Source organism: Acipenser ruthenus, chromosome 2, assembly GCF_902713425.1.
Source record: "Acipenser ruthenus chromosome 2, fAciRut3.2 maternal haplotype, whole genome shotgun sequence".
Lineage (NCBI taxonomy): Eukaryota > Metazoa > Chordata > Actinopteri > Acipenseriformes > Acipenseridae > Acipenser > Acipenser ruthenus.
The window spans coordinates 32,438,623-32,456,979 of NC_081190.1; the positions used below are offsets into that span (position 1 = coordinate 32,438,623).

The following is an 18,357-nucleotide window of genomic DNA, read 5'->3' on the forward strand; positions in this document are numbered from 1 at the left end:
ATTCAAAACAAGCATGTCTGCCAGGACTTCCAAATAGAAACAACAAAAAAAACAGGGTGATCACTACATTAAAGAAGAAAATTACAACAAAGAAACCCATGATCATGTGTAGAGATGGATTTCATGACCCTGCACAGATAGAAGACTATTTTCATGCAGAAACAGGGTGCAAGGTGACTGACTGCCCAACAGCACAAATTTAAGCTTGTCTTCCAGAGTTCACTGAATGGCAGCGAATGCTCAGTCTGAAAAAGGGAATTTCCCAATTTAAAACACCTGTAGGGTTGGTGAAAACCTACACACAAACATATTTTTTCAACCACTGATCTTTGAAGTGTGAGTCCTAGATATTGAAGTCTCCCAATATTATAATTCTATACTATATACTAGGAATATACTATATATATATATATATATATATATATATATATATATATATATATATATATATATATATATATATATATATATATATATATATATATATAAGATAAAGATATTTAAGATAAGATATGCAACCACTTAGCTTGGCTTGTCTACATCTCAGCAGTAAGCCAGTAAGTGAAAATACTATAACGGTAACATATTTTTATGAGCTGCAAAAACCACATAAAAAAAAAAAAAAAAAAAGACAAGTCTGAGATATGTGTAAAGAATTTCAGTCTGTAGCACTTGCCATCTGTAAGCTTTAAAGTCACCCCAAAACATTCGGTTTAAAACAATGACACTAAACTCTAAACTGCTGTGGTTTCTGAGCTCCCAAATGGTTAAAATCTTCCCACACACCCCTTGTCGTCAAATGTCCCCTTCCCCTACAATAAAACTTTACTTCAATTATTTGTAACCTCTTAACACTATTCCATTTGACCGGTCTTTATTTTTTCTTTTCTTTTTTGTAAGCGTTTGCCTTAAAACAGTGCAAAATAAATTAAACCTGTGCAATAGGTCTATACTAGAATTTCAAATCATTTTTAAAACAGGATTTCAAAGAACAATTAATAATAAACAAGAACAACTGAATGAACAAGCGCTGCTTGTTAAAAGTGGATTGTTTATCTGTCTCATTCTGTGTCTCTCTCATTTTTTCAATATTCAATTCGAAGGTCTGGCTTGGAACGTGCCTTCCATTGTCCTTCCCCGAGACATCTGCCGCTTGTTGTCTCCTGCCCGTCGGCCACTGTGGTCTGCACACAATGGCACAGGAACAATACCAAGCCTGGCTTTAGCCCTCTTTTTAGTCTATTCTCTGCCCCCATCCTTTTAGAAAGCATCTTGGCTTGAAGTCTGTGAATGTAGCTACTATGATACAAAACCCTGGGGGGGTTGTGCAGAAGGAAGATGGCACACGAATTGAAACACAAAAGAGAGAAGAAGGGACAACCCCCCACCTCCCCCACCTCCAGCCCACAATCTCTTTTGCTGAATGATTCCCGATGGCATGCTGGGATGTCTCTCCGCAGTTATCTTTTTTTTGTTATGTTATGTTTCTTTATTAATATTATATGACAGTTCACCACCTCCTTGTCGGCACGGCCAGTCTTTTCCGTTTCATCCACCTCCTACCCCCCCTCCGGCCCTCCCCGGTTCCCCTCCCTGCCCTCTGTTCAGGTGGTGAGTTTCTGGATGGTCCGGTTGTAGTACTGGGTGGTGAGGGCCTCCAGCGGGTTCCATTGATGGGCGTGCAGCTCGATGACCTCCATCAGTAGGGAGCGTGTCAGCTGCGACTCCGACGGGCAGAGCATCTTGTCGCGCGCCGCCGCTAGCAGCTCCATCATCATCTCGGGCAGCTGCTCCTCCAGCAGTTTGCCGGTGCTTTGCAGCTGTCGGCACAGAAGAGAGAGAACAGGGGTCAGAATACAAGATGTATCAACTGAAATGACCATTTACATATATTTACATATATGACCACTGTGTACATATATTTACAGCAAAGTACAAGATGTATCATTGGCTCTTACAATACATTTATAAGTATAACTATGAAATGAAATATGAATAGTAGCTACGGCTTTCAGTTCAAATGTCTCCTACCCTCCACCACCACCTCTTAAAGAGAAAATCAGGGCCTGGGGACTTAATAGCAACCACTGATGTCTACACAGATTCCAAGTCTTATCCAAGTCCCCATATAGAATACACTACTAAAACCCATTTGAAATAGGTAGTCCCCCATCACTTTTACTTATGTAGCCTTAAACAAGTGGCTTTTTCTCTTTTCTGTTTGAAAAAACAAACACAGAAAAACCTGCAAGCTAAATTGATTGAAGTCATTATATATATATGCTTTGAAAACTAGAAATGTTTTTTTTTTTTTGGTAAACAAAACAAAGTATCAGTACTAGAGATTTGTTTTCAACATTTGTATAAGATGTACAGTATATTAAAGCACAAGGCAATTTTGTGCAACAATTGTGTTTCTAGCAAAACATTTATTTATGATTTAAAAGGTACTGGGGCACTGTAAAGCTAATCTAATCACTATGCAGACACGTCTCCGATGAGGCCATTTCTTATCACAATCTCATGCCCCTTTGTATGGTTTTGAGGTATATTTCCACTAGGGGGCAACCCATTGTGTAATGACAAGAGAAAGCAGCAGACATATTTTTGAGCACAACACAAAAGTTCCTTATTACAGTATTTAAAATATATATATATTGTAAAAAATCCATTCCTTGTTCTGTATCTGTAGAACTCAGTTCCATACTGTATGCATTTCAATTTCTAGATACTAAGGGGGTTAAATCATGATGATTTCTGAAACAAAGGGGTTTACCAGATTATTTGTATTGATTTATTTATTAAATCAAGCAGATCTTGTTTTTTTACAATTTTCATTCCACTTCTAAAAACGATGCAACACTTTTACTATAAACAGATTGTACTTACCTCCATTGAACAGCACAGGACAGCATCTTCTTTGACCTCCTGCGATTCTAACAACTGCAAAACACAGCAAACAAATTTGGCATCAACAGCAGCAGACAGTACAACCCCGGACCATCTAAAAGAAGACAGATGTTATGCACTCTGCTCAAATATAGTGCTGGCATTTTTAATTAAAATAAATCAATAAATCTGAAGGTTACAAGTGTAAGAAGGTAAATGCCCAGAGCAGTGATCCAATGCAACAGCTGTGCATTACATAACCAACAGAAACTCTATGCCATTGGGTACCGTCTTCCAATAAACACAATTAACATGATTTGATGGTGTTCGCATGATTCCATTTTTTCTGTGCAGAGAAAAACAACATTGACATCTAGTATGGTGGATTGCATTACAGGGCACTAGCATTGAAGTGATTACTCAAATCAGCACCCACTTGTAAAGTTATATTCCACTGGTCTAAACCAACTTTTAAATTAGCAGGAGTGATAACTTGGAGGTGGCACAGGTTCAGTTGAAAAAGGGTCATTCCATATGAAATCAAACAACAAAAACCTCAAACTCTTTTGATTTGTGATAAAAATTTCCATGCATGTTTGCCTTTGGGGGAAGTGGTTACAGTATAAATTTTAGGGCTGAGTGACATCCCGTTCATGAGCTACAGCTCATCAAATTGGACCCATTTTGGACCCCCCATCCAACCTTTCTATGGTCATAACTTCCTCCATAATTGACACAGAAAGGTAGTTTTGGTGTTGTTTTAAAGCTCTCAAATAGCACTATCTTCTCATTCTATGGAAGGTTCTGTGAAGTGTAACATAAAAAAAGGTTGTGTGATTCTGTGACCTTTGACCTCACACAGGTCAAATCACATAACCTTGGATTTTTGTCATTGTTTGATAGATTGTAGTCTAGATCCTTATCTACATTTCATGACTTTCACAAGCCATCTCCAACGTCTTCGTCGACATGATTTCATCACAAAGATGCTGAGGGATGAACTTCAAGAAAATGAATTCCTAGTTGTTGGTAATTTTGCAGAAAACTTCACTTTCGTCATGCAAGATGAAGCACAATGACACCATTTGAACAACTCTCAGGGCCCCATACATTTTTTTGTCTGCTATTGGCAAGACAAAGATGGGAATTCTCAGCACATCTTATATGTTGTAATATCAGAATGCATGACTCCTGACACAGTCGCTGTTTATCTCTTGAGGTTCTTGGAGAACAAATTTGGGAGGCGCCCAAAAAAATCTATTACTTCTCTGACAGGTGTGCAGGGCAATATAAGAACTGTAAAAATGTCCTCAACATTTGCCAGCACTTGGAAGATTTTGGCATGGAAGCAGAGTGGAACTTCTTTGCATCATCTCATGGCAAAGGACCCTGTGATGGTGTAGGAGGAACCATTAAACGAATGTCAACAAAAGCCAGTTTGCAGGGTCCATACCATGACCAGATCCAGACTCCACACCGTTTGTACAGGTTTGCAAAAGACAACATTCCTGTTCTTGAAGTAGAATACTTCACGATAGCACATTGGCAAGCTGAGCAAGATTTTCTGGAGCAACGATTCCTCATGGTAAGAACTATGCCTGGCACACGGCATCTCCACTTTCAACCAGTTTCCAAAGCAAAAGTCCTTGTACAAGAGTTCTCCCAGTCAACAAAACAAAGAAGAATCAATCAGTCGAACAGGATGTCCTACCATTTGACCAAATGAAATGATATGTTACTGTTCAGTATGACAGTCACTGGTGGCCCGGGCTGGTGGTGTCAGCTGATCAGAAGAAACGGGAGGCTGAAATTAACTTCCTGCAACCGAATGGACCAGCACGATCATTCTGTTTCCCACGCCGTCCAGATCAATTTATTGTAGACATGGGGGATGTGCTGACATCAGTGGAGCCAACAACTGCAACAGGAAGGACATACACCCTGAGAGACAAGGAGATGCCAAAGCATCAAAAGCCTTGTCAGAGTGGCTACGAAGGAAAAGAGCAACTTAAGCATAGGCGAGTGATAAATTGTGTTGCATACATAAATATAAAATATCTACATTTCCACCACTTCTAACAATACATTCTCTTTTCCAGACTCAGTGATTCATTGGATTTGAACAGTGGTAATTACAGCTCCTGGAGAAGCATCACTTAAAATACCAAATATGACAGAAGTACCACTGGTGTACTGTATTTGTTTGTTTTAGCCAATTGTGTAAATAGGGCACCTTGGTTAATTAATTAATATATTAATAGCTGTTACAGCTGCACTTGTTCACTGCAGCTTCAATTTAACAGGAGAGGAGCGTATACTCAATTGCAAATAAATATTTTAGTTTTAATTGTATTAGGTGTGTAATCGCTTCAAGACTGTCCTGACACTGCATTCAACTGTGTGCTGTGCCTCAACCAATGGCAGGCACAAAATGAAACTTGCAGGAAATATAGATAAGGGTCTAGGCTACAATCTATCAAAAACTGACAAAAATCCAATGGTACACGGTTTGACCTGGGTGAGGTCAAAGGTCACAGATTCACACAACTTTTTTTATCTTGTATTTCACATCAATTTTTATATAACGAATAGACAGTCCTATTTGAGAGTTTTAAAACAACACCAGCTTTCTATGTCAATTATGGAGGAAGTTATGACCATGTAAAGGTAGGGTGGGTGTCCAAATCAGGTCAAGCTTTGATGACCTGTATCTCATGAATGGGAGGTCACTCAGGCCTACACAGGGTAACCATTTCTTCCAGACAATAATATGTGCAAAAGTTTATCAAAATCAGAGGCGGTCAACTGAAAAATGGCCGTTTTTTGGATTGATTTCATATGGAATGACCCAAAACAGTTATGTCAAAACGTTTCTCTGTACAACCATATTTGTCATCTTCACTTAGATAGCCTGTGCACAGTTCCTTTTATTCACTGTGCTCTGTCTCTGCTGGAACAGGCAACCAACAAATTCTGAAGAACACACATTTTAAGCAACAGATGGTCGTGTATGCTGGGGCCAATTTGTAACACACCATTTCTGCGTCAGGTGCCAAGTGGCACCATGGTGTCTTTTTTGCCACCTCATATTTAAAAACCCTGGCGTGTCTTGTAAAACCTGGCCGTTACTGTCACCACTTCTTTGTAAATGTACAAGTTAAGTCCATATTATTCATTTACTTCCTTCACTGGCAAGCGAAATTTTATTTAAAAAAAAAATGGCATTAGCCTAGAAACCATGCTTTGAAAGTACTTTAAAAAATATACTAATATAATCTTTGTCCTGTTGTATGAAAAGACTGCCGCTTAGCTATAAAACCTTATGGAACTAAAAAACAAAAAAAATAAAAAATGATGGAGCTAAATAGTTTGTGGTCCAAGGTATTATTAGGATCTTGCCAGTATCTGATATTTTGATTTCTGAATTAAGCATGTTTCTTTATTAAGGGGTAGTTGATTTGTGTAGATACAGTAAGTCCCCAACTCAACAGCTTGGAGGTATCACCGTCAAAACTGCAGTGTCCTGAAGGGCTCTGAGAGATTTACAGCTTTGGTAATCGGATCATTGTCTACAAGTATTTACAGTATTTAGTATTTACCACAGCAGATGGGTTCATCAACAGTAGCCAATAAACAGATTAAAAAAGTTTGCCCTCTTCTACTGCGAGATGCCTGAATAACAAGGAGACATCCAGACCATCACACTGTCCACCAGCAAATGCAGTTTGTCTGCAAGTCTTGCAAGAGACATCAGTGTTTTTCATCTAACCAATCATAAATTCAGAAGTAAAACTAAGTAGGGAAACACAGTATATTAACATTTCTAGGTCTAAGAAATTGCAATGGGCAGAATTAAAAACAGGCAACACAAGCACCTCTTTGTTAAAGGTGGGGGCCTTGGATAAAAAGATGATCAAAGCTAGTGAGCAGGTCTGGACACTGTCAAAGAAATGCCTGACAGCTTAGAGAAGGAAAAAAAAAAAGCTTTCACAAATTATATGGCTGCAAGGGAATAAAAACTCAAAGCTACAGCCACGGCCCTAGATAAAACAGGAAACCATGAGCCTGGCAACTCTAGAAGAGATTTTTTGGTTGTTTTTGTTTTAACTTTGGGTAGACAGAGAACAGCCAAAGGTCAGTGGCTATGAAAGGGATAGCTTTCATTTTTTTAGTTTGGTTTCAAATTAAATCTCCCATGACATTTTATTTTATTTATATTTCTTGAATTCTGAAGAAGTATAAAATTGAGACATTTTAATTTCCTTTTAATTATTTTTTCAATTGAAAAAACTAAAACAAAACCAATATACCAAAAAATAACAAACCATATAATACAACAAAGGAAACACACAATTTGTGGCTATTTTTTTTTTTTTTTTTTGTTAATTTGCCCAAACAAATTGGCAAAAGGTGTTTAATAATAAGCATGGGTAATTTCAAGTAATTGTTGTCAATTTAACATTAAAACTACCGCTACTTTACATTCAGTGCTCAGGTAAGTCATTGTTCAATCCTACTACATAGCAGTCTTGGAATCAAGGCCGGGACCCACGAGGCCAAGGCTGGTAGCCACAAGGCCAAGCCGAGTCCAAGGCCAGGAGTCTTTTAGGTCAAGGCCAGTCGAGGCCTGGGTGCTTCAAACTGACGTCAATGACAAGAATTTTAAAAGACAATGCCACAGTCAAACATGCAGTTTTATTAATGGGATGAGTGGGGTTAGATGTAGACAGTTTTCATCACATTTGTACAATTGTAAACTGTAAAAGAGCTTGTAGCAGGGCGATTGCCCTGCACGTGTGTATTTAGTGTTGGTATCATTTGTATGGGGAAATGGGTTTATTGTGTGTTGTTTTGGAGTTGATTTAATTACATTATTGTTTACAGACGGGCACTCGATTGAGACTTGCTGCCTGCTAGGCTTGGTTGAGGGTAAGGGCAGCAAGTGATTGGCTGTGCTGGACCTCAATCAGCAGGTGGGCGGGTCTTGACCGAGTGTCCGTCAGTTCAAAAGCATCCGCGGGAGATGGTTCGGGGCGACTGTAACGCCATACCAGAGGGGAGCGACGTATACTCGGGAGGAGAGGGTCCGCTCTGCAGGAACGACCACTACGCAACCCTGAGACTGCAAGCGGTGCTTGTGAAGGCAATGCCCAACCAAGGCCGTATGAAGCAGCACGAGTCGTTGTATGAATACCGGCTCATGAGTAGGTTAGTTAGGGGATAGTGATCCCATGTGATGTATAGCGAGGGTTCTGTAGTGTAGCCGGTTCCTGGAGTGGGACGCCTGGGGCACCTTTTATTTGTAGTTTTTGTATCGTGTTTTATTTTGTATTTTTGTACAGCTTGCTGTATGGCTGGTAACGTCACATGACCACCTTTACTTTCTTTTCTGTTTGTATTAATAAATCCTGCACGCCTGTGCCGGCGTTTCAACTCCACCCCCAGTCGTCTCTCTGTGTTGCTTAAACAGCGGTGATCCACGCACGTGACGCAAGACCCTGTCACAGAGCTCTTTTCCAAAACGACAGTACACTAAATGTAAACACTTTACTCCATCAGAGTAGAAAACACTGCAAATTAAATCAGAACTTTTTCAGAAATAACTAACTCAGTTAGAACTTTTCACTTTTTTTACGCTGCACAGGTAATTTTGTAAAACATATTTTAATTGAAGACAAAGACAGTGATACAAAACAAATAGAAACATTTTCAAAAGGGGCAAAATAAGAACGAGGTCGCAAAGTGATTTCTCAAACCTTATTTGGGTTACTGAAAATATGGCTTTCAAGTGGTTTATATAAAATGCGTTGTGTACCCTCCTCGAACCTTTGAAAACATCAATAAAGTGATTTAGTTGCATAAATCAGACATTAAAACTAATTTTGTGACCTAGTTCTTATTTTGCCCCTTTTGAAAATCATGGTGTTTGTGTCAAATTATGATAGTATTTTTTCACAAATACCCTGTGCTCATATTTCACTATTAAATGTCTGTTGACCAGATAGACACATTCATTCAGAACCACACTGCTCACAAGAAAAACTTGCATTTTACTTATTTGACTAAAGAGTTGCACTTTAAAAACACCAACTGTGAGAGAAGCCTGTCTCCCATTCTTGCTCTTTGTGGTCGCATTAGCAGTGCACTCTGACTAAATACCCTCTCAACAGGTGCTGATGTGGCTGGAATGCAGAATATCTTTTCCAACAAAGGCAACATCCTTTTGTAAACATTTTTGTCCTGTTCTGAACCCCAGTAGTCAGTCCCTGAAGATGTGCCTTGAGTTTGGGAACTGATGTCATTCAAGTAATGTTGCACAGTGTTTCTTGTTAATAAAGGTAAAGCAGTCGCCACGGTCTGGCGTCTTTGCTCGTATGTGGAAAACAGTGTTCCCTTGGGTACTTTACTTGCTGGCGCCTGTTGTTCTGATGTGCCTGCAGTTTCTCTGGGCACATCAGTTGTACTTGGTTCACAATTTCATCTGAAATTAAAATATATATATATATATAGCACTAAATTCCAGTACATGTACACAATCACACTTCATAAATATATTTTTATGTACAGTATATTTAGAGGGATAAAATAAAATACTTACTTATTAAATCCAGATGTTGTCCCTTTGGTCTCCACAATCTTGTTGCATTTAAGACATTTGGCACTCCATTTGTTTGCTTCGATGGAGAAATGTGAATACGCATATTTAACAATTTTTGGTTCAGAGGTCATTATCAAAAAATAAGATCTTACAAATAACTTCGATAATTTATAAGTGTGGTAATAACTTTATAACACATTTAATAAACTTATCAAGCTTTCAAATGAAACACTAACCAATGATTTCTTTTCGTATCTTGCTTTTCGTTTGGTCACTGTCTGGATGGTCTGCTTCCAACCACAAACACACAAAAGTGGGATCAAGAGCACTGGCCATAGGGTAAAGCATCTCACTAAAAGGCTTTGGATCCTGTCTGTCACTGTGGTCTTGGGTAATTTGTAGCAAATTAAAAAGTCCACTGACCCTCCTGTGAAGGGATTATAGAAGTGCATCTACCAGAGATCCCTGATAGCAAATTTGACCATGCAAGTCCTTTAAATGCCTATGTAGTGCTATGACAGAAAGCACCACAGATCCAATTGTGGTGTACTGGTCACCCTGTACCAGGTCTGTTGCTTCAGCAAAAGCCTGCAGAATATTAACACATTCTGTCAAAGGCTGCATGATCTCTGGGTGTCGGTAGAAGATGTTCCAGCTGCTGTTCTCTCAGTAACTGACCTAATTTGTACTGATCCAAGGACACAATGATTTTGATTTGTCTATGCAAACTATTCCAGCGGGTTGCATTTGTACTTGGAATTGATCTTCCTGCTCCAAATTTATTTTCAAATGCTTCAGGGAATATGGTGCTTTCATGAGAAAGATTTGATAATTTGCAGCATTTTCCCATTGCTCCTCTGGTGTACACTGAAGGCTTCTTTATTCCGTCTGTTACAGCAAGTTGCAGCGTGTGTGCAAAGCATGACAGACGAGTGCATGGTGTCCTATCTAACATACACTGAACATGCTCTGCATCCAGGTCTTGCCATATTGTGCCATTGTCAAAACGTAACAGTTCAAGGGACTCTGTATTTTCAGTAGAATGACACGGAATGCTTTCTTCGTGTTACTGGCATTGCCAGTAACAATGTGAGCCACTTTTTCTTTTATGTTAAATTCCTCCAAAATGTGCTCAATTTCTTCTGCAATTCTTACACCTCTATGGCCTCCCTTAAATGCTGCAAATCTAAGAAGGTGTGTTTGAAGTGTATTTTTGACAAATGCATGCCCGGTGACTGCGATAAATGCAGATAAATAGGCTGTAAAACTGTAAAACATCCCTGTTATATTAGGATTACCACACGTCGGAATCGTTTTACAAAATACCTTAACGACTGTTCCATTCAAATGGTAATGTGGGGAACACCTGGATTTTTTTTAACATTTAGCGGTTGATTATTTATTGAAGCCATGAATACACATTTCATAAAGAGGGATAAAATAAAATAAAATACTTATTAAATCCAGATGTTGTCCCTTTGGTCTCCACGATCTTCTCGTTGCATTGAGACATTTGGCACTCCATTTGTTTGCTTCAATGGAGAAATGTGAATACGCAAATTTAACAATTTTTGGTTCAGTGGCCATTACCAAAAACCAAGAACTTACAAATAACTTAGATAATTTATAAGTGTCCGTGAGTCCAGTGTGGCATTTCCCGAGGGGGAAATAGTTATAGCTGACTGTAGCACAAATAAAAGTTCTTTGGTTATGCCCAGTCAGTGTCAATCACAGTTTTTTTTCTAAATACCTGCGCTGATTGGCTATAGTGAATAAAGCTTGTGCGCGTTGCAGTAAACTGCCAAAAACTTTGAAACAAAACTGATAAATTAAATCTAATTTAACTCCTCACAATAACATTTTTGGAAAAGAGGTTCATTTTTAAAAAGTAAAATTAGCAATCAGTTATTAGTATGAGAAATTACATCGCCGAGGCCATGGTCAAGGACAAGACCTGAAAAAAATGTCCTCAAGCCGGCCTCGAGGCCGAGGAATGGTCTCGAGGACCCAAGACTGCTACATAGACCCCAGTATATGTGTACTCATACTGTATACACGTCTTGTGAAACCTTGATGGCCTGTATCCTCTTCTATGACAGTAATTCTGTACAGCTATGGCCAAAAGTTTTGCATCACCTAGAATTTTAGGATTGAGACATCATAATATTTTATTTAACATTATGTAAATCAAAGAATTTACAAAATTATATCGCAAAAGTCTACCAGAAGCCCTAATAGTAGTACAGTATTTCATGTTAGATTTTGAAATGTCACATTTTTCAATTTTTGTCAGTTTTTCATTAAGTATATGGAAAACTACAAAGCGGTACGTAATTCAATATGTTAACGTAACATTATTCAGCAGATTTTAGGGCTGTCAGTTAAGCCTCAAAATAGCAATCGATTAATTGGACACACAAAATATAATCCTTTGAGTAAATACCAATGATTGTACCGCCCACATACATTTTCGCTCCATTCCTCTCCCCGCCATGTTACTATTTTATTATCACTGCTGTGAAGTAAAAGCTTGTGCACAACAATTGAATGCGAGGGGTAACTATGTCAGGAGAGAAAAAAAAAACACAACAAAAAAACTCACAACATTCACAACAAGCCTAAAGCAAGATTAACGTACTACAGGGGTGTTATTAAATATTTACTCCAAACAGACTGTAATATGTAAACACACGTTTATGAAAAACTTCTTTTTTTATTCAGTGACAGCTGCAGCATCACACATTGCATCTATGAAACACACAATGTGGAAATTCCTGCCTAAAACATCATCATCATCATCATCATCATCATCATCATCATCATCATCATCATCATCATCATAATAATTATACAAATAAATTGATTTACTTACCATACCCGCTATAGGTCAAGCTGATTGTTACTCCAAAATTCCGTTTAACGTCACTGATCGTTTATTTCTTTTTTTAACGTTATTGAGTATTATTAAATATTCATTATATAACAGTTCATTTTGAAACTCCAATGATGCGCAAACTATACAGCCAGTTTTCTTCAAAGTGCACAATTTATTTACAGTCTGTTTGCCAGGAATACAAGCCTGTCGTCCTAATGTGGATTCAAGGCAACATGCTTTAATTTTTTTTATTTATTTATTTTTTCTTACATCGAACACACAGATGGGGAGTATTTACAAAGCAATTATTGAATCGATTATCCAGTATTTATATTGATGTATGTAATGAGGAACGGAATCGATCGAAAAATTGTTTTTCGATTTAATCGTAGCAGGTTTCATTCAATCTTATGAAACAAAATGTGTTAATTCTATAGGGTGATGCAAAACTTTTGGCCACATGTGTACAGTACCTGTTGACTCGTGACACCCACTAAATTATATATAAAACAAGCCATGGAAACCATAACCTTGAAGCATGAAACAAGCACTGTTAGGGTTAACCTTGCACACATTATGCAGTTCATGTAGGCATAGTAAATATCCCTTTGGGGTATACACAGCTATTTATCTCAATTTCCATTAAAAAATATGTATAACTTTAGCTGTGTGAACACTGAAAGATTGATCTCATGCAGTTTGCAGTTTTTTTGTTTAACGTGTATTATTTTGTGTTTACTATGCATTTTTGAGGGCTGTAATTTAAAGGCTAAAGGAAACAAAGACAGCCATATCAAAAGAAAAAGAAAAAAAAAAATCCCAAAGTGAGGTGACCATTTGGAACAGAATTAGCACAGGTTTGGTAAATTAACTGTTTACATGGTAAACCAGAAAAGAGATGCTTCAGCTTGTTCATAATTTCCCACCTAATCTGCTTTTAGCACCTAAGACCTAGATCGGAAACCAAAGGTATCCCAAGCTTTACCTCTTGCTTTTCCAGCCTCAATGGTCAATTCAATTCCTTGATTGCTGGCTTTCTGGTTGCAATACCCAGAATCCAACATAATTACACCTAACTGTTCATCATATTACTTAATTTCTTAGGTCATTACACTGTCTACCTGTTAAGCAGTGGTGGCAGGTGCGTAATCTCAAGAGGTTACAGCAAACAAAGCTCAGCCTCAGGACAAATGCACCTGTTTATCATGCCAGGGAGACACAGTTGTATGGATAACAGCAAGGACTTTTTAACTTTACTGTTGCCCTGCAGATAAAGTATGTAATAGTATGAAAGCATGGGATTGCACAAATTAGTTTACGTGCTGAGATTCATGTGAATAATTAATTAGTAATTGAATCCCAACAACTGTATATATAGAGGCATGAAGCACTCACTCTGGGTTGTGTTTGTAAGTGGAGAAGAGATCAAAATAAGAATAAGAAAAAATATAATAACAATTGCTACGTCATGCTGGAGCGCCAGCACGATACTTGTTTAGTGTTCGTCCACGGTCTATTTGTTAGTGTCTGTTCGTTTTGTTTGTCTATTTATTTAGGCCCAAAGTACCGTGTTTTGTCTGTTCAACCTTTTATTTTCTGTTGAAATAAACCGCCGCAAGCAAGCGCATTCACATTTCAACAGAATGTAGCAAATGCAATACAAAATTCCTTAAATGTGATTCTTCAGTGAATGGTCTCTAGGATTCATTTCAATTTGTAGTTGGGGGGCTTTGTAATTGGTGGACAAAGTTTGGAAATCCCCTTTTATTTTTACATTTTTTTATGTTTTATTTATTTAATTTATATAGTGCCTTTCATACCATGTTATCTCAAAGCGCTTTACAGACAGTATGTATCATGATCAAGAAAGACAGAACAGTAGAATCACACAATTAACAAAATACAATGATATTAATAATAACAATAAATAGCAAATTTCTAGATAGGACCATTAAAAAAAAAAAAAGTAAAAATACAGGAAATAAGTAAAAAAAAAAACGTTACCTTTGGGAAGCACAAAAGTCCAACGTTAGCCAACCTTAAAGTGCGCAGAGGTTTATAGGGGGACAGAATCTCTTAGGTACTCTGGTGCTAAGGTATTTAGTGCTTTATATGTTAATAGTAAAATCAATTCTAAAATGTATTGGAAGCCAGTGCAATGAGGCCAACACAGGAGTTATATGAGCCCATTTTTTTCATTCTAGTCAGAACCCTAGATCTTTGATGCATTTTGAAGAAGCTGTAAACGTGATAAGACGTGATGTGGAAGTCCAGCAAATAAAGCATTGCAATAATCAAGTCTTACTGAAACGAGTTTCTCAACATCAGCCAAAGCAAGAAAATACCTAATTTTAGCAATGTTACGTAGGTGATAAAAAGACACTTATAATTTTTCGAATACGTGCCTAAAAACTCAAACCAGAATCAAATATAACCCCCAAGTTTCTTACATCAGATTTATATTAGAGGTCAAGTTGCGCAAATCATTTTTAGGGAGTTTGCAATTGCACTTTTGATGTCAGCAAGACACTGCAGTAAGACTGAAATAGCAGTAGAGTCACCAGGTTTTACAGAAATATAAAATTGTGTATCATCGGCATAACAGTGAAAGTTTATACTAATGTTTACTAATGATTTCCCCCAGTGGCAGCATATACAAAGAAAATAATATTGTACCAAGAATAGAGCCCTGGGGGACACCACAAGTAATATTGGATAACCCTGATACAGACTCCCCTAAAGAAACAACATACTGTCTGTTAGTTAGATATGACTTAAACCAGTTGAGAACAGTTCCAGTCAGGCCAACCCAGCTTTTCAGAGGATCAATCAAAATAGCATGATCCACAGTATCTTTTATGATACATTACCAGGTTTTCATTCACTAACCTAATGTGGAGGCCTCTTAACTCTTTCAGCACCAATTAAGGCTACCCTATGATAACTAATTCAAAAGTCTCAGCACATAACATTGCACAACGGGCATAGCTATACATATTGGTATATTAGACTACAATATATTAAGTTTATTAGTCTGCAATTTTGAGTGGTCCGTTTTGAATTATGTTCTGGACAACCAAGAGTAGAGAGACTCCACTCCTCTCTACAAATACACAGAGGCTTGGTGGTGCTTTGATACTATGAGATATAAACCTAATCAAAGAAATAATCAAAACAGGAATGTCAGGTGCTGGAATAATGCAAATAACCTAGGGCATTTGGCTACTCTTAAAGTCTGTAATTAGCACCAGAGCAGTAGGATCTGTGCAGGGGAGTGTGATAAATTACTTTGGTTTAAGTGTAGAGGAATGGGGGATGTCCTGAGTGCCTGCCAAATGTATGCTGGGGGTAGGATTGGATATTGCTGTGTGTGGTTTCTACGTAATGGAAGCCTTGTGTTAACACACGTGTCCATCATGTATCTGCAATAACACGAACACATCTAAAAGCTGTATATAAAGCATGCCCTGTAGCACAGCAGTGTAAATGTTACTGCAGATTTATACACAGACATACACATCATTCAGGAACAGACAGCCCTAGAAACTGAAGGAATCCACAGCTCCTGCCTTGGTGAAACTCCATCCTCATCAGATTGTTAACATCACTGAATGACTGCCAGTCCCGTAATAACTAGGCTGACAATTACCACAGCCACCAGGTTGCAATGACCGAGTATAAACTTTAACGGTAGCCTAATTCCACAAGTTACTTGCACTTTCCCACTAGTTGGATATTAACTGCTGACCGAGAGTTGAAAGGTTTCATATCTCATTGTCAATCCTCTAAACCACTCAGCCACTGGGTTTTTACAGCAATACCTGTGTAGCTAGATGTATGCATTAGTTACTAGGTGCCTAGAAATAGAATAGAAGAGGTATCTCTTTTGCCATCTGAACCAATCTAATTTCCATGCATCCCAATATAGTACCAGTGTTAGAAGATTCACAGGCACTCACCTCCCTGAGACAGGTATAGATGGGACACACAAGGACTCTGAAGGGCTCCCCAGCGCTGCTCCTCATGGTGCCGAACACCTCGCAGAGGAAGGTAATGAAGCCGAGCCAGCGCTCCACGTCTGACTGCTGCAGCCCCTCCCGCTGTGTGAAGTCCCTCTGCAACACAGCCACACACACAGGGGAAAACAATCAATTTAGTTCAATGCAATAACATTTACTGTTTAACCACACACAGACATTGTCATTCACTTATATACAAAATATAGTTGACATTTGCTTATTTAAAATGACTGTTGCTTTCTTGCACTTCTTCAATGAACCTAAGATGATTTCATCCCCTTCCACTGGTTTCCATGACGACTCCAACCACAGTAAGACAAAACTTGGGAATACTAAGATCTTTAATATATATATATATATATATATATATATATATATATATATATATATATATATATATATATATATATATATATACACACACAGTGCCGTGAAAAAGTATTTTCACATTTTTCACATTGTATTTGGTCAGATTTTTTTGTGGGTTGTAGTAGTATATAGAGGGAGTCTGAGAGAAAAAATGACACCAAAGTTTGGTGCTTCTTTAATTTGTTTGGTGTGCAAGGTAATCAAACATGCAATCTTCAGGTGTGAAAAAGTTATTGCCCCCCTAGTTAACTCAACCCAATTAAAGGGATAATTAGGGTCAGCTGTTTGAGTACTTTGGTTAACAACCAGGCCTGATTTGGGCCAGCCCTGCCCAATATAAATCTGACTAACTTTGGCCCTTACCATCAGAGTGAAGCTGTCAGCACACAGGTTCTAGAGGCACATCATGCCACAAACAAAAGAAATTCCTGAAGACCTCCGGAAAAAAGTTGTTGATGCCTATCAGTCTGGAAAGGGTTACAAAGCCATTCTAAGGCTCTGGGGCTCCACCGAACCACAGTCAGAGCCATATTGTCCAAATGGAGAAAGTTTGGGACAGTAGTGAATCTTCCCAGGAGTAGCCGTCCTGCCAAAATATCTCCAAAAGCAAGGTGTAAAATCGTCCAGGAAGTCACAAAGAACCCTAGAACAACATCTAGGGATCTGCAGGCCTCTCTCGCCTCGGCTAAGGTCAGTGTTCATGACTCCACCATCAGAAAGACACTGGGCAAAAATGGGATTCATGGCAGAGTAGTAAGCAGAAACCATTGATCACTAAGAAGAACATGAATGCTCGTCTGAAGTTTGCCAAAAAACACCTGGATGATCCTCAAGAGTTCTGGAACAATGTTCTATGGACAGATGAGTCAAAAGTGGAACTTTTTGGCCGACATTGGCCCTGTTATGTCTGGCGAAAACCAAACACTGCATTCCACAGTAAGAACCTCATACCAACAGTCAAGCATGGTGGTGGTAGTGTCATGGTTTGGGGATGCTTTGCTGCATCAGGACCTGGACGTCTTGCCATCATTGAAGGAACCATGAATTCTGCTCTGTATCAGAGAATTCTACAGGAGAATGTCAGGCCATCCGTCCATGAGCTGAAGCTGAAGTGCAGCTGGGTCATGCAGCAAGACAATGATCCGAAACACACAAGCAAGTCTACATCAGAATGGTTGAAGAACAAGAAATTTAAAGTTTCAGAATGGCCTAGTCAAAGTTCAGACCTAAACCCCATTGAGATGTTGTGGCAGGACCTGAAACGAGCAGTTCATGCTTGAAAACCCACAAATGTCACTGAGTTGAAGCAGTTCTGCATGGAGGAGTGGGCCAGAATTCCTCCACTGCGCTATGAGAGACTAATCAATAACTACAGGAAGCGTTTGGTTGCAGTTATTGCTGCTAAAGGTGGCGTAACCAGTTATTGAGTCTAAGGGGGCGATTACTTTTTCACATGGGGGCAATGTTTGTGTTATTTGTCTAATATTTGGTTTTGGTTGAAGATCTGATAACATTCAGTGTCAAAAATATGCAAAAATGCAGAAAATCAGACGGGGCAAATACTTTTTCACGACACTGTATATATTTAAAAAAAAAAAAAAACAACA

At 38.4% G+C, this 18,357-nt stretch overlaps 1 protein-coding gene across 6 annotated transcripts in view; it reads right to left on the reverse strand.

Moving 5' to 3' along the window:
- Nucleotides 1–497: 497 nt before the first annotated feature.
- Nucleotides 498–18,357, reverse strand: part of LOC117409457 (CBP80/20-dependent translation initiation factor) — a 139,804-nt gene continuing 121,944 nt past the window's right edge. For 3 of the 6 annotated variants that reach the window (XM_034015549.3, XM_034015550.3, XM_058994209.1), the window contains exons 13-15: nucleotides 16,322–16,477; nucleotides 2,890–2,943; nucleotides 498–1,820 (exon numbers count right to left, since the gene is read on the reverse strand). In XM_034015549.3, coding sequence (XP_033871440.1) covers nucleotides 1,605–1,820; nucleotides 2,890–2,943; nucleotides 16,322–16,477 — 426 coding nt within the window. In that variant the 3' untranslated portion in view covers nucleotides 498–1,604. The remainder of the gene's footprint in view (nucleotides 1,821–2,889; nucleotides 2,944–16,321; nucleotides 16,478–18,357) is intronic. The other 3 variants (XM_034015554.3, XM_034015551.3, XM_034015553.3) reach the window with 2 other exon arrangements.